General features: G+C 45.6%; 1 protein-coding gene across 2 annotated transcripts in view; it reads right to left on the bottom strand.

Moving 5' to 3' along the window:
- Positions 1 to 335: 335 nt before the first annotated feature.
- Positions 336 to 16,067, bottom strand: part of Setd3 (SET domain containing 3, actin histidine methyltransferase) — a 75,836-nt gene continuing 60,104 nt past the window's right edge. For both annotated transcript variants that reach the window (XM_047540156.1, XM_047540155.1), the window contains 7 exons: positions 14,052 to 14,110; positions 13,143 to 13,257; positions 7,676 to 7,750; positions 6,444 to 6,610; positions 5,452 to 5,537; positions 2,509 to 2,669; positions 336 to 1,687 (listed from right to left, as the gene is read on the bottom strand). In XM_047540156.1, coding sequence (XP_047396112.1) covers positions 1,232 to 1,687; positions 2,509 to 2,669; positions 5,452 to 5,537; positions 6,444 to 6,610; positions 7,676 to 7,750; positions 13,143 to 13,257; positions 14,052 to 14,110 — 1,119 coding nt within the window. In that variant the 3' untranslated portion in view covers positions 336 to 1,231. The remainder of the gene's footprint in view (positions 1,688 to 2,508; positions 2,670 to 5,451; positions 5,538 to 6,443; positions 6,611 to 7,675; positions 7,751 to 13,142; positions 13,258 to 14,051; positions 14,111 to 16,067) is intronic.

The following is a 16,067-nucleotide window of genomic DNA, read 5'->3' on the forward strand; positions in this document are numbered from 1 at the left end:
TGTTGGTGGCTCAGGAGTCGGCCTGAACACTGGAGGCCTTCTGGGGACAGCTCCCTCAATGCACTCTGGGCACTGTCCAGCCGTGCTTCCCCTGGAAGCCAAGGTTGCTTTCCATGGTGTCCTACTGCCTGCCTGGCTGGAGCCCAGGTGAGGAGCCGACTGCAGGCCAAGGGCCCCACAGCTCTTGTCCCTCTCGTCCCTGTCCCTATCCGGGACAGCAGTCACGGCACAAGGTCAAGGTTCCAGAAAAGCTCGGGGAATCAGAAGATGGTCTGCATGAAACTACCCAAACAGCCTGTCCCACTCCAAAGAAAAGGAATAGACGAAAATATTAATCATGTTGTCCTTTTAATAAGGGATTTTACTCAAAAGGGTAGCTTTGAAAATACCTAGCTTGTGAAACCAGAAAAGCCAGGGAGCCGCCTCACCTTGAACACCACCACACAGGCTGCGGGCCGCTGTGTTTGCAAACTGTTACCGACACTGGAAATCAAGCGCACCACTTTGAGATCAGAGCCAACGTTTAAAATTAGGAGGAGGATGTGTGTCCTACTTGGATTCAAGAAGGGACAAGTTCTCATTACAGTGAAACAAAACACAAAAAGTAAACAAATCTTTAGAAATCACTAGATATATATGTGTGTGTATATATATTATATAATTAGGATTATCGTCAACATTTAAAACTATTAAAAATAAGGTTGCCACCTTACCTTTTCTTTTGGTACTGGGTTATTATTTTTTAAGAAGAAAAAAAAAAAAAGATTTTGCCCAGACTAAATTTAGTTTCCTACGCTCACCCCTGCTTTCTGCTGTGCTGTGTCCCCCTCCCTGCTGAACACCCAGAGTCCCGTCGACTCTTGTTGGCGGGAGGCAGAGCAAGCTTTAATTCTGGCCGTCAGGCTGACAGCCCCACAAAAGCACAGCTGAGCAAGGAGCTAGTTCTTCCCCAGGAAGAAAACACGAGGGCCCGTCTCGGCCTGCAGAACCTTCCAAAGGCGCCTCTCCCTTGCTGCTGTTAACTGGTTTGTTCTGCCTAGAAGCAAGATGGCAATCTTAATCAAAAGGGAAGCTAGATCTTTAAAATAACTTAAAAAATCATTTTTATATAAAGCAGCAAAAACATATTTTCCTCTCTGCAGAAAGAAAACTGTTAACAGGGAACATGGCGATGTAAATGGACTGTCCATACACTTCTGCTGAACTGGATTTGTCGGACTGGCACTGCACCTCAGAGCTGCTCTCTCGCCTCCTCAGCGCTACCTGAAGAAGATTCTTTGGCGTCTTCATTAGCTCTTTTACTTCCTTCTAGATCTAGATTTTCATTTTCGGACCTGGTCCCATTGGGGATAGAGTTTTCGCCATTGACGAGCCCGTTTTCTGCAGCCTTGGCTTTGCTGACGGCCTCCTTGAGGCTTAAGGACTCCTGCACCCCAGCCTCTTCCTCGAGGTTTCTCAAGACCAGTGGGAGCCTCGAGTCCCCGACGCTGCCCTCCAGCAGCCCAAGGTTACTCTCCTCGTATCTGGGGAGCGGCGCCCTCTCCTCCATGCGTTTCCGGTAGTACTCCCGATTGACACCCGCGCTCTTCACTGCTTTCTCCAAAATCTCCTTTTCACCTAAGCGCAATTTGATGGCCATTGTTGCACGAACAGAAAGGTCATGGGTTTTCAGTACGGCTTTATCTTCCTGGAAAACAAAAAGAGCAGAATTAATGGCAAGTAATCCAAAGCGGCAAAGCTGCAGTGACGGGTAGGACACTGAGGGGGAAGGGGCTACTTGCTAGGGTGCTGGAAGCTTCTAGCACTTGACTGTGCAGGTGCTTGCATGATACGCTTCAGGCTTGTGACCTTCATTGTGTGAGTCAGACCCCAAACTGCTATAAAACAAAGAGACAACTGCACTCCAGCCGCAAGCAGAGACAAAGCAGCTCACCAACATGGCCCCAGGGCAGCACCTGGGTGGAGGCAGGAGTGGAGGAATGGACCGCGGAGAGGAAAGGAGTCCTCGGAGCCTCTGCCCAATGGTGAGCTTGAAAGTACAAATGCGAATTGTGGAATCAGTTGAGTTAGAAACTAACAAAGTAGGCTGGTGTGGTGGCACAAGCTGCTAGGGAGGCTGAGGCAGGATTGTGAGGCCAAAGCCAGCCTCAGCAATTGAGCGAGGGCCAAAATGACTCAGTTAGATCCTGTCTCTAAATAAATATAAAAAAGGGATGGAGGAGGTGGCTCAGTAGTTAAGCCACTGATCGAACCCCTGTGTTTGATCCTTGTACCCCCCCCAAAAAAAGTACTGAATAATTTTAATTTTCTCTTCTAGTCAACAATGCCTCAATATGAATTTTGGCAAATGTAGTATATTAAATAGAAATATATTAATATTGATTGAAAAATGTCAAATACACAATTATTTGCTAAAGAAATAGAGAAATTTACATTTAGGAAGATACACCTTAGTGAACATCTTTAAACACATGACGAAGTCAAATTGCCATTTATCAATCTAATTACCTCAATCGTCGTTTTATATGTTTTTAAAAGAAGTGAGGCTCTGTCTTCAAGAAATGTCCACAGTTTGACCTCATTGTCCCAGCTAACAGGAAACTCCGAGTTCCCCAAGGTGAAGATCCTATCGATAGCATTGTCTCCGAGCAAGTGTTCTTTCAGTTCCTCTACAAGAAGTACGAATGGCAATCTGTTAGAAGGGACAGAGTGCTACCTCTCACTTCAGCAAGCAATCCACCTTAGAAAGTGTATTTTCCAACAGTGTCATCTTCAGGGAAGGTGGCTAAAAGCTCCCGCAGACCAGCCGAGCAGACCAGATTCCTCAGAGTAGAGGCAGAGCCCGGTTTCAGGCGAGGGAACCGGCGAGGTCCCTTTGCTGGAACCCAGACCCAGCCTTGGTGAAGCACTCCACAGAGCACCGTTCTTATGAGGGGCACTGGGACTTCAGGTGGCTGTATAAAATGCTGTCCATGGACAGCCTGGGGCCACACACCCTGCACTTTGATGGCAACATTCTCCTAGCCAGAGGCTCCACCACTCAAACTGGGTCAAAAGGCAGCTGAAGAGTGTAAAGAGTAAACACAAGCCACAGCCACAGCAACCCAGGGATCCCTCTGGATGGAGAGCTGATTGGCAGTCGTTCCTCTCCTAACAAGCCACGGTCAGAAACAAACAAGAAAATGGACTATAAGAATCTTAGTTAATGAAAAATGAACCTATCTCTCTCACTTGTCAGAATTGAAAACAGGAAGTATAAATAAACACAAGTGAACATCTCGATTACCTTCAAATATATTTAAGAAGAGGGAAGAAGCCAGCAACTGCTCTGAGCATTTATCTCCTGGCACACTATCTCCAAAAGACCAAACGCCGTGCTATTCATGCTCAAGAAACACACCAGCTTCTTATGTAACTGTGAGACAGTATCTCTTTCAGAGCAAAATGCCCTACAGCTGTCACTATTTACAATTCAAATTGAGGAACTGCTGCTGCCAGCAAACCAAACTTTTATTAGTATTAGTTGGAGTAATTCAAAGAATACATCAATTGTCTTGGCATGACAAATTGTCTTCCCATGACTAAAGAGAAACCAAAGAGAGGCGACGAACCTAAAATGATTCAAATAGCTTTTTAAAAAAGAAAATAGATGTTACCTAATGTTCAAAAAAGATTTATTGAGTTGTATTTGTTAGCAAAAGAACAGGATAAAATTCAAGATTTTTAGACTCTTGATTCTTCAGTTTCAATTCTTTGCATAAAGCAATGGAGACTTTTTAAAAAATGTGCTTTCTTGGTGGTAGAATTTCTTTTCAGAAGCTCCTAATACCAAGGTATTACTGTCCTCCTCCCTCAACCCACCAGTTCTTTTCTTCCAGGTTGAAAGAGAGCTGGGGGATCGGAGTAGAGCTCTCTGTCCAGCAGTGAGACGGGTGACCCGAGGGAGGGAACCCCAAGGGGAACAAGACTAGGCAGCGGAGGAGAGTATGGGCAGCTCCCATTGGGCTCCCATCCCGCCGTCTCCTGGGAAAGATTCCTGATGGGATCCCCCACTCGGTGGTTCCTGAGCCTCATTCCACCCATAGGGCAGCCTGAGCTTGGGAGTTAAGTCAGGGTCCTTTGTCTCCTGCTAGCTCAGAGACCTTGGTCAAGCTTCTGTCTTCTGGTTTGGAGTTTCTACATCAGTGAAATGGGAATACCCATCCCACAGGCTGACAGGTTGAAAGTAAGGTCCTTACCATGCTGAGCACAGTGCCCAGCACACAGTAGGCACAACACAAATTGTAAGAATTACTATCATCCTGACCTTCCTTAATTGTACATTCCCGAGGACATGAACTGTGACATTCAACTTTGTATCCTCGTGTGCATGCAAGAAAAGTCCACAAGGGGCCCTTAATCAAATTCGCTGAATTAAAAGGTTGAACCACTACTAAGTTTAAGAGGCACCAAGAGCTCCCACTTGAAAGACGGTGACTCTCCGGCAACACGGCTGCTCTTAAGGACGACGAGCGTATCTCACTTCATCTAGTTCTGTAGTTGGTGTCTACATTGTCTCCCTGTGTTTTAGAACCAAGTGTCTTCTACCTCCAGCTCACTGTCAAAGCCTAGCCTTGTGCAGAGCTTCTCCCTGGGTGCAGAGCTGAGACCCTGGCAGGAGAGAGCAGGGCACAGTTGCCACTCAGCCATGACAGACACTCTGACCGGGACTGCACCTTCCCTGATGCCCCAGCAGCTCTTTCCAGAACACTGGAAATGTCTGCTCAGTCATTCGCTTACGCCCACCCAATCTGTTCTGCACAGAATTTAAGGCAGTTTATAACAACAGCAACACACACACAAATATGATCAAAAGTGAAACCTCAGGACAAAGGAATTTAGGGGAGCTCATTCTAGGACAAACGAAGTACATTCTAGGATGAATCTAGATTTGACCACATGAGGTCAGAACTCAGAATTTAAAAAACCCAAATGACTGTCTTAGGCAAATATAAAAGTGGATGCTCAATACATATATCTCACTCTTTCTGGAACTGACATAATAGGCTGCGGCCAAGAATATTTTGTGTTCTTTACAGAATGTTTCCAATGTTATTTACTCTAATACACCAGGCATTAAACATTTCTGGGATAAAAAAAAATCAGTTTCTCCTTTCTTCACTACTGCCATCTTCCCACTTCCCAATAGTGCGTTAGTTTTAAGCCATTTTATCTTTAACCCAAACACTTACATTTTACATATTCATGAAATCTTTATTTTATTTTTTTGTAGTTGTAGGTAGGCAGTATGCCTTTATTTTATTTAGTTATTTTTATGTGGTGCTAAGGATCCAACCCAGGGCTTCGCACATGCTAGGCAAGTGCTCTGCCACTGAGCTACAGCTCCAGTCCAATTTTCATGAAATCTTAAAAATAAAAAAAGAACATATCTCTTTTCACAAACTGATTTACCTTCGGTCATGCAGAATACTCGGAGAAAAGCCAGAAGCTGTGCGGAGATGGGAGGCTCCGTAAAGTGCAGCGCAAAGACACTGGAACTGACAAGAGTGAGAAGCAAAGTCAGCCACCCTGATCTGCTGCAGAACAGGCCTGGTCCACAGCACCCTGGCTTTCCCTGGCCGACCCCCGGCCGTCCCCCGGCCGTCCCCTGGCTGTCCCCCAGGAGGGGAGCTGGACTACGCTGCTCTGCTCTGCTCACTGGCTCTACCCAAGGGCAACGTCTCGTCCCTGCCTCCAGCATGGGGCTGAGCCAATAGAGGGGGAGGGCCACACCTGGCACTGGCCACCTCTGCCAAGCTGCCCAGTGGCTACTGGCCTTCACATCAGGCTGTGTGCTCATGTTGAAAGCATTAAACACACCCACAGTTCTTAAAAATGTTAATAATAATTCATGTTGAGTTCACACTTTAATCATTAATCAAATATTGACAAGTTCAATAAGAAAAGGTCTGGATAATCCATTTTCATTAAGAATGGTTCCTCCATTCCCTGGAGGACTAATAAATCATAATTCTTGTCTTCTTTATCATTTTACTCCTCAAATGCAAGAAAATCTTAAGGAATTTAACCAGGAATTCTTGAAATCACTGAGGATCATGACTTCATTACAGAAACTAATGGTGGCAAAGAATTAAATGAAACAAATTGATCCAGGTCATTAACCTTTTCAAGGTGAAAGGCATTAATGATACCAAAGTGCTTATTTAAGCTAATGAGGATTGCAGGCTGCATCCCCTGGAACTGATGGTGCGCTCCCAGCGACACCATGCCGCCTACCTGGAACCGTGGTAAATCACTGTACATCTCCACGGCCTAAACGTGCTGCGTATCAGGGATGAAGGGATTAAGACAAACTACCAGAGAGAGGTTTTATTAACACACCAATTAAACACCATGCAACCTGAATGTGCCACAGGAAGGGGCCTCGACTGCGTTGTACGTACGTTGGGATGCCGGCGCGCGCCAGCACCTCGGCCTTCATGGCGTACAGCCGGTCGCTCTTACTCACTCCAAGCTTGATTTTCACTCTGTCGTGTGAATTATTGTCAAAGAAAAAACCACTGTGGATCACAAACTCTGCATTTGACCGAGTGCCATAAAAAATGTAAATCTGAGATGCAGTAAAGAGAAAATAAAGGGACATAAAACAAACTTAGCATGCCTTCTTACCACAGAGCACAGGGCTAGCTCTCCCACATTTACTGCTGCTTTACATTAAGGAGACACAAGGCTCTAAAGTCACCCTCCACCTGTTTGGTACTGCAAGTGCGGTGGGAGCAAAGTTTCTCGAATTGCCTGCGACAGGTGGGGCCAAGCACCCACATCCACCCCCACGAGAGAGGTTCTAATCAGGCACAGGCGACCCTGGACTCCTGGGTCTCTCTATGACCTCTTCTCCCTCCAAGGCACAGCCCGACCATTCCCTTAGGACTACATTCTAGAATGCACCATGTCTTCCTCTCCTTTCCATACAGGAGAATCCCTTCTGGAACATGAGTTTAAAACAACACCTGCTAGAAATTCACCCCTACATCCGGTGCGGTTTGGTACCTAGCAGGAGGCTTATGCACTTTTCTGAAAAAAGAGCAGTTCAGCACTTGGTGAGACTACTGTTTTTCATTTTGTCTCAACTGGGATGTTAGTGGCCTACATCAGTACTGGTTTTGTATTATCTGCATGGTTGTGAAATTGGGAGAGAGAAGGCAGGGATTCATAGATGTGTGTTTCCAAACTTACAGAAAAGCTTACCCCTGCCCCCACCCAAATCATTAGATTAAAAAAAAACCCACAGATTAAAGTGAAGCACGAGACGACAGATGTTACAGTTCTTGATTCCCTTATGTTTTTGCCACTTAAATACCGCTTGTTAGCTACTGCCTCTTTATAAAGAATCAAGAGATGAAGAAATAAAAGCAATGCAATTTATGAACTAATTTGTTTTAGTGTCATAAGACCAAGTTTATTTTTGGTTAAGTGTTCCAAATATTAGGTCAATTGGGCAAATGACTGCATTTAAATCTTTTTTCTTCATGGACACAAAGCACAGTGTTTACTACAGAATAAACATGCTTGCTCCCAAGTTTTCTTCCTGAGCTGATACCTCTTTAAATGGCCAACTGAACATCTCACCAGTGTCCACTGGCTGGCCCACACCCAGGCGCTGTGAGGAACCCACCTGCTCTCCAGCCCGGAAGTCCTGCAGAGCCACACACTCACAGCGGTCATCCTCCAGGTTGTAGCCAGTGGTGATCTAGCCAGGGAGAAGGGACAGAGCAACAGTGAGGCCCGCGCATCTGTTCTGCTCATCCTGAGGCTCTTTTTTGGTCAAGAGGATAAAAGGTCCCCAGAGGCACTTAAAGGGTGCATCTGAGGACCTCCCAAACCAAGCACAGGACCGCTTGAGCTTGTCAGTCAAAGCTCCTTACCCCAGTGATTCCTGAGACAAAGGCGGCCCTCCTGAAGAGACACTGCAGCTATTACCACTTATGGTCTCACCAAACACAATCCCTGCGTACAACATGACTGCTGTGGTGCATTCCCCAGGGTGGTGAGCCCACAGGTGACGTGGCACAAGCTGCACCAAGCCTGTGCCTGTACACTGGTGCTCTGAAGGAAGCAGGATCTCTGTGGCACCCTCACAGGCTTACAAGCATCACCTTATCTAACATTTGGTCATTAGGGGACAAGAAAAACTGCTTCTGAATCATGTACACATTAGAAAAATTAAAACTTTCAGGTATGCAAATGGAAAGCAATATAACTTCATTGTTTCTTATTCCCCATTGTTCTGCCAAGAGACATATAATCTGGAAGTTTCTAAGCCCATTGCCATACAGAAGATTCTCTATCCCCAAAACTGTGTCCTCTCCCTAAGCTCTCCTGGCCTGGTGAAGGCCAGGCAACCTCACAGTCTCAGCACACAAGCAAGAAGATTTATCTGAGGTGTGAACTCCCAGGGGGACCCAATTTACAGTAAAAGTCCCTTCTCAGCATCCTGTCCTGGCAGGGTAGCCTCCAGCCTCCAAGGCTGTGTGAAGTCTCACAGGTTCTTTTTGGACCTATTCACTTTAACCTGGAAGATCAAGGACTTAAGAAGGTGGCAAGTGCTACCTGCAAACAAAGGTATCAACTTGGATCTGGAAGAAGGGGACTTGAGCTGAGGGCACAGAATTTGGGATGGAAGTCCATTTTAGGCACATATAACCCAAAGTGCCTAAAACCAAAGGTTTATAACCATCCTTAGAAACCTTTCATGCTTCAGATCTGCAAAGACCAATGAGAAAAAGGAAAGCAATGAGAATCAAATGAAGGCAAGTATTCCAGAACATTCCACTCAGAGGACATCAAACACTTGATTTGGACTAAAATCACTTCCATGACTTTCCTGCACAATGTCTGAGTCACTGTTGTGACCCCAAAACATCACCTTGATCACAGTGTAGAAGGAGGAACTGCCCTGTACCGTGAGCCCCCAGCACATGAAGTTGGGTGCTCCTTGGCTGCTACACGGGGACCTGCCAGCAGCAGGAGAGAAGGAAGGGTATCAGAGAAGGAGGGAGCTAGGGAGGGGCCTCATCCACCCTGTGCTGGAGGAAAGAGGACCAAGGACATCTCCCAGCTGCCTCCCGCTGTGGGTACCACCCCCAAACACCAAGGGTTACCAGGCGCCCTTAGCAAGCTCACAGGGACATGCCAGCCCCTCTGCACCCTTCTCCAGTGTCCTGAGGTTCAGTGAACCACTCTTCCGTGTGGCAGAGCCAAACACTTCTTGAGAGTGCTACCCAAACTTCTTTTCCACGCGAGGAGCTGCAGGCTGAAGCCTAGATGCTGCCTCGCTGAGGCCGGCCTCGAGTGGGGGAGGCACTCACAGAGGCCTCCAGCCCTCAGGACCCTGCTGCTCAGCAAAGCCTTCTGCAGGTGCTCTGGAAAGGCTGCCTGCACACACCAGCTGCAGGCACCACGCAGCCTCAACCTGAGGCCAGGTCAGAGAGCTGGTCCTTCCGCCTTGTCCTCACCCACGCAGATGACTTCATTCTGTACATATTTACTGAGTGCCCATTCCATGCCAGGCCCTAGGCTAGGTTTGCAAAAAATGGCAAAAAAAAGAAAAAGGCCTCAGTCCCCACCCCTAGGGACAGAGTAGTGGGACAGACACAGGTGAAAAATAAAATATATGAGTATAGCCCCAGGGGAGCCTCAAGTGCCTGATAGAGGGGTACGGGTGCGGTGGGTCAGAGTTTGCTGGCAATTCTGGAGAAGAGGGCACAAAAGGGCAGGTGGCAAAGCATTCCAGGGAGGGGACAGTGGTCTGCTGTGTGGCTTGTGCTCTCAGTTGTGGGTGGCTTTAAGCTGCACAGGGCTCAGGAGCCAGCCCCAAGCTGAACTCTAGCTGGATTCACCTATTAAACTATGACACTGAGGAAGAGCATGAAGCCCAGGCCCCAGGACAAACAGAGCGGGACTGCAGACCATTTCACATCTCCTCTCTTCTGTGCTTTTCAAATCTTCTCCAAGTATGTATCATATTACTTTCATTATTGTAGGGGAAAGGAATGGGGTAATACAAGCTCATCAAATAAAATTTGGAAATACTAAAACAAAACAGAAGGAAGAAAAAGATCATGATCACATTAACATTTTGGATTATTCTTTCCGGTCTTTTTTCCAAGCATGGGTGTATATGTTTTACATTCATTTATTCTTTACTCATGAATTCATTCAAAAAATACCAGGTGTCGGAATATACCACGACACTGAGATATGAATAAGATAAGACAAAAAAAAAAAAAAAACACCTGGCCTTCACAAACCTTTCATTCTCATAGGGAAGGAGGTGAAACAACCTTGCAGAAATACAATAGATAGAAATACAACATCTAGACAATGGTGGGAAACGCAGTAGGACCAGAAGGGAAGATTGACAGATGGGAGGTGTGGCAGGTTTGCAAAGGGTGACCAGAGCAGTCCTGCTGGAGGTCACCTGTGAGTAAGTCTCAGAGACATTTGAGGAACGAGTGTTCCAGGCAGTAAGTGCAAAGGCCCTGAGGTGGGTGTGTACTGGAATCTACAGGACAGCAGGGAGCCAGAGGTGGGTCACAGCTGTGGTATAGTGGTGACAGGTGTTGGGGCTTTGTCCACTACTGTAACAATGTGGGCTTTTGAGACCAAAATCTAAAGGTGTTAGATTTTTCAATACACAAATAGAAAGACCTTGAAAAAGAGCCCCATTCCATTCTGCTTGGTCTGCAGCCATGCTGCCACCCTAGCTGGCATGTCATATATACCTTACACACTGGAATGAGCTCACTGGCTCACAAACCACCTAGAGGTGTCCTGCTTGTATCAATCAAACAACCCGAGCTAGGACGTCTGCTGGTCCCATAAATTCTGATTCGAGCATGTGAAATGTAAAGATCTGATCTCTCTGATGGCTCACTTCTCGAGCTAGATACATTTCCTAAACTTGCTTCTCCAGGTGGCTAGGAATTCACTCCCACCTGCCAGAATCTCTGGCCTGGGTGGTCCCAGGCTCCTCTTGCCTTCTGCCTTTCCTTGTTGCTGCTCTGGAATCACTGCCCATGCTATCACAGGTTCAGGGCCGCCATGTGAAGCAGGTCAGACACTGGGTTACAATCTCCCTATTCCCTGGACCCACGGCCAGAGCGTCAGCACAGATGCACACAAAAAAGGAAACCTCCTGCTTGAAGGTCAGCCAGGTGCCTTATTTTTAAAAGGAGATGAACTGTTAATGTAATGGCATGCAATGTCACGGTGTCAGATCCTACTGCACTGCCTTTTCCACGAAGCCTCACAGTGGCCACAGGAAACGGATCAACGCGGTGCAGAGTGAGGCCTGTGGGAGAGCTACTACTCTCCAGACACACCGGCTTCTTGAGTGACCCTTCCAAAGGCCAGGGATGTGCTGCAGGGCTGTGGCAGGCTACAGACCACATGAACTGCATGAGGGAAGATATAGTAAGAGTCACCATGACAAGTTCGTTATTTTAATTTTGAGATAAATTCAAAAAAATGAATGGCTTTACAGCATTTGCATGGAAGCAATAAGAAGCTGGTGTCTGATAGATAAAAATTCAAAAAAAAAAAAAAGAAAAAAGAAGAAGAAGAAAAAGGAAAAAGGCAAAAAAAAAAAAGCTGGTGTTTATGAGTGTGGAAGGTGGGACAGCAAGATACACATGCTGGGTGGGGCAGAGCCGGCGGCCACGGTCTAGGGCATCAAGTGGACAAGGGCGCGGAGGACACAGGACAAGGAATTCTCATCTCACCAGATGCCGGGTGTGCTCTCTCTCTTACTGGCTTATAATAAAACAGGCATTCTCTTTAATTTTAGAAATAAAATATAAATTCTAATGATCAGTTGAGTCTGGGAATCAATGATCTAGTTCAAAAATAGGAAAAGAAAAATACTAGAGTCAGTAAAAGCTATTTGAAAAAATTTTAAATTTCAAGCTTATAATCAGTTAAAAACAAAAACATCCCTTAAGGAAAAAAAGAACAAAGAAATGTGAAGTTATATTCATTAATGAAAACATAAAACATGCTACTATTTCTTAGTATTGCTAATTAAGTTGAGCATATCAAAACTAAGGCAGAAATGTAATTATAAAAGGGGAATACTCCTTCTTGCTACAATTTAAATACTTTTAAGGTTCGGGAGAGTACTGTTGCTAGACCTTCTCAAATTAGCACAAGGATTTCTATCGTAAATGTCTGGCACACCGCACATGTGTTCTGGCCATTTTGTGGAGTTAGATGTAAAATAATCATTTACAGCATTTCTTTAATCTATTTATAATACTGCTAATAATAACAAAGAACATGGATGCTGAGAAAAATGATCAAAAACCAAACCAGCAGACTAACTAGTATGTTTAAAAAAATCAAAATCATTGGGAATTTATCAGGTTCCGACTACATAGTGTGACCACGAAGTCCTTCTTAGAACACAGAAAGCACGACCGAGGCTGTCACTCAGGCCCAGGAGCAGGGAGCGTCCTCCTTTCCTAGTTGAATTAACAATAATAACGAAATCTCCCTGTTCCTTTGTTTCTCCCGTCAAGTGCGAGTGCATTTCATGATGCCACAGACTCCTACACTCAAAGGGTTGGTGCCAAGGGCACAAACCTCCCCGCACCAGGGCACTTCAGCACTGGCTGGTGGGCAAAGCAGGAGGATCGACAGAGCCCAGGATGGGGTGGGGAGAAACAGGGAGGCGTGCATCACTGGAACAGTCAGCAAGAAGAGAAAAGGATCACAAAAGGGAAACAAGAAAGAATAAGGATCTTCAATGAGTCAGTATTTTTAAAAGAAAAACGAGAAAGAAACTTTGGTTTAGACTGTGGTAAGTAAGATAAGAAAATGATGCGTAGGCTGAAACAAGGCTTGGCGGATAAATGCACCCGGCTGCGGTTTCTGCAAGAGGCAGGAGACTCCAGCTCCCGTTTCCAGTGTGACATTAACAGGTGAGAGAAAGCCAGCTTCCACTCAACCAGGCTCAGCCAGGCGGGAGGGGAGGGCGGCTGCTGGAGGGAGGTGCAAAGGGGACACAGGAAGGGGGACCTCATCTGCTGGAGCTGGGCTCAGCCTCCCACACCAGACCCCGGGGGTGAGGGTAAGATTGTTACCAGGCCGCTGGTGTGATTGCACATGTCCCATAGAGGGATCAGGGCCAGGGTCACCCGGGAACCATCCTCCGTGGGAATTTGGTTTTGTCGAGTCATAACAGAAGAGACTGCCCACCTGTAATGATAAAGAAAAAGTGAATTAAGGTTGGGCTATTTAGAAGCCAGCAGCAGTAAGAAATAACCAGAAATGCAGGGTTGCCTGACCTCTCACAAATTTCCAAAGTCTTCCCTGAGTACCAAAGGTAATGCCTGGCCGCCTTCATCATCACTGAAAACTAAGCCCAGGGTTGAGGGGAAGCAGGGGGAGTGGCAGGGAAAGGAGAGCCAGAGGGGACAGAGTAAGTGGCTCTGGAGATGCTCCTAGAGGAAAGAGCCAGGAGCCAGGGCTGGCAGCAGTGGTCCTGGGCCCTTTCAGGGGATCCTCAGCCTGACAACTGCCAACCTCTACCCTTTTTTACCCAAATGCTGACTCTGCACCTATTTTCAGCCTTGGTGAAAAGTAAGTGGTAGGACTCTGATCAGAAGCCCTCTGAGAACTGCACAAACTGTGGAATGCAATTTTTTTATTACATTGTCCAAGTGAGTCAATTCTTCAGTTCAAAAAGCAGTCTCCACTTTACGCTAACACATCTATTTAAAAGGAAAAAAGCATCCTTTAGCACTGCCCAACACTAATGTTAATTTCAAGTAACATTCGGCTACCTCAACCAATCCCCTACCACTACAGGTTAATGGCAGGTTCTAGATGGCTATTAAAATGCCAATACTAATCCAAGCTGCTCATTGTAACTTCTGAGACCATTTCTGCTTGGATGCTTTAAATGGTCACAGCAGGTCACTTAGTGAAGTACTTCCCTCACTTCCAGGATCCCACATTCCCTTAGAAACACCCCCACCCCTCACACCAACCTGTAGTCCTCGTAAGTGAAAGAATCCTTCAAGGGCAGTTTGCTGGCATGAGGGTGGGTCTGGGAATGAGAAGTTTTAGAAAGCAGAGGTGAAAGAGAAAAAGGGAAAACAGAAATCAGTCAGCAGAATTTCATTATTTAGCTGCCTAACAGATCCTAACAAGAGCCAAATGAAGCAGGAGGCGTCCAGCCGCGCTACTGAGGGATCATCATGCTATCACACTCTCATACATCACTGTCAACTTAATTTGTTGTGCCCAGCAGACGCCATAAATCTGCTCCTTCTTATTTTGGTCCTAGAACCCACAGACACTGCACGAAATACAATTTAAGGCGGACTAACTCCACAAAGGCTGGGCGCGCTGGAGCAGACACAGGGGGCCTACAAAGTTAGGTGACTTCCGGAGTCTTTCCCTGGGTCCCAGGCCGTGACTTCTGCATGGCCTTATGAGCAGATTTCAATTCTCTTATAACAATGAAGAAACAATTGCAGGCACTCTAATAAATTCAAAGTTCTTTGACTTTCTCTGACTTAAATAATTCAATGGGGATCAACGTATATGCAAATAAATCATATCTGTGGCAAACACGGATCAAGTACAGAAAATCAAGAAATGTAGTTTTATGAGATTATAAAATAGATTTTACAAATCAAATAGATAAAACAGAAATCAGCATATTTTTTAAATATACTACTTTTTTCTGGACAAAAGAACATTTGGTAAAAATATCACAAACTTCACACTTAGAGGAGAAAATTTTCCACATTTTGTATTTTCTCTTCACACCCCCCCCACTTAGACCATTCAAGCACTTAAAAACTTTGTCTCAATTAAGAAATTAAAAGCTGTAACAGTATAATTTCAATCCCCAGTCTCAATTACAGTCTGATAGACCGATTGCAGCAAGTGATCAATGAACAAATGGTTATTTCTGAGCTGCAGATGAAACTGCGGAGCCGCGTCTGCAGTGCGGGAGCTCCGAGCGGCCAGTAGCTTTTGCTCTCGCCGCACGGGCACTCCAAGTGCACTGTCATTTATCATCGCTCACTGTAATGTACTCGCTGGCACCACACACAGGACAGTAGGGATGAGGTAAAAGTGGCTCAAACCGTAAATCAATTAGAAAACAAAAGCTTGTGCTTCGAGCGGGATTTTAGGCAAATTATATATTACAAAAGACTGCCAATTGGGTGTGAACTCCCAGGTGCCTGCTTGTCCCCCTCTTTCCAGCCTGGTTTTAACCCTTCAGAAGAAGAGTCATAATGTAAAACTCATTCACATGATCTTTAAAATGCGTACTTGTGATGATAAGGTGAGATTAAATGAGTTACATTTTAAGTCAACATACAAAATGACACAATGCACAGGAGCAGGTCCGAGTCAGCTCAGGAAGATCGGGAAGCCTGTCTCTGGGGAGGGGAAATCGACCCCACGGTCAGCTACAGTGCGGTTCCGAGAGCCTGCAGGCCGAGGCTTCTTCTCCTTTCCATTGTAACAAGTGAAGCGCCGGGCCGTGCTCTCACACTGTGTGCTTTCCGTTTAATTACTGAACCTAACCATGGCAGTGTTTAGATTTTCATTCAAAAGTCCAAGTCAGCAGGAAGAGCCACTGTTTGTTTGTTTATTTATTTGCAGCATTGGAGACTGAACCTGGGGCCTTGTGCAGGTTAGGGAAGAAGAGCTCTCACTGAGCCACGTTCCCAGCCCAATCTATAGCTAATTTGATCACAAAAAGCACCACAGGAAAACTTTTGTAAAGAAAAGGGATTCTGTTGCCAAAATTTCCTTTTCCTTATATTAACACGAAATTTCACATTATCTCATCTATTGAAACCTTTGCACACCAGCCTCTTTCAAAGTCTAGAAGATGGGAAAAAGTTGTTTTGTTATTATTAAATATTTCAATTCACTGAAACTACAGAATTTCATAGTATCTTGAAACTTAGTAAATGTCAAAGCTAAATCCCGTAAGTACTAAAAATTTAACATCCCCTCAAAAAGTTTAACTTACTAAA

This window comes from Sciurus carolinensis, chromosome 2 (genome assembly GCF_902686445.1).
Source record: "Sciurus carolinensis chromosome 2, mSciCar1.2, whole genome shotgun sequence".
Classification (NCBI taxonomy): Eukaryota; Metazoa; Chordata; class Mammalia; order Rodentia; family Sciuridae; genus Sciurus; species Sciurus carolinensis.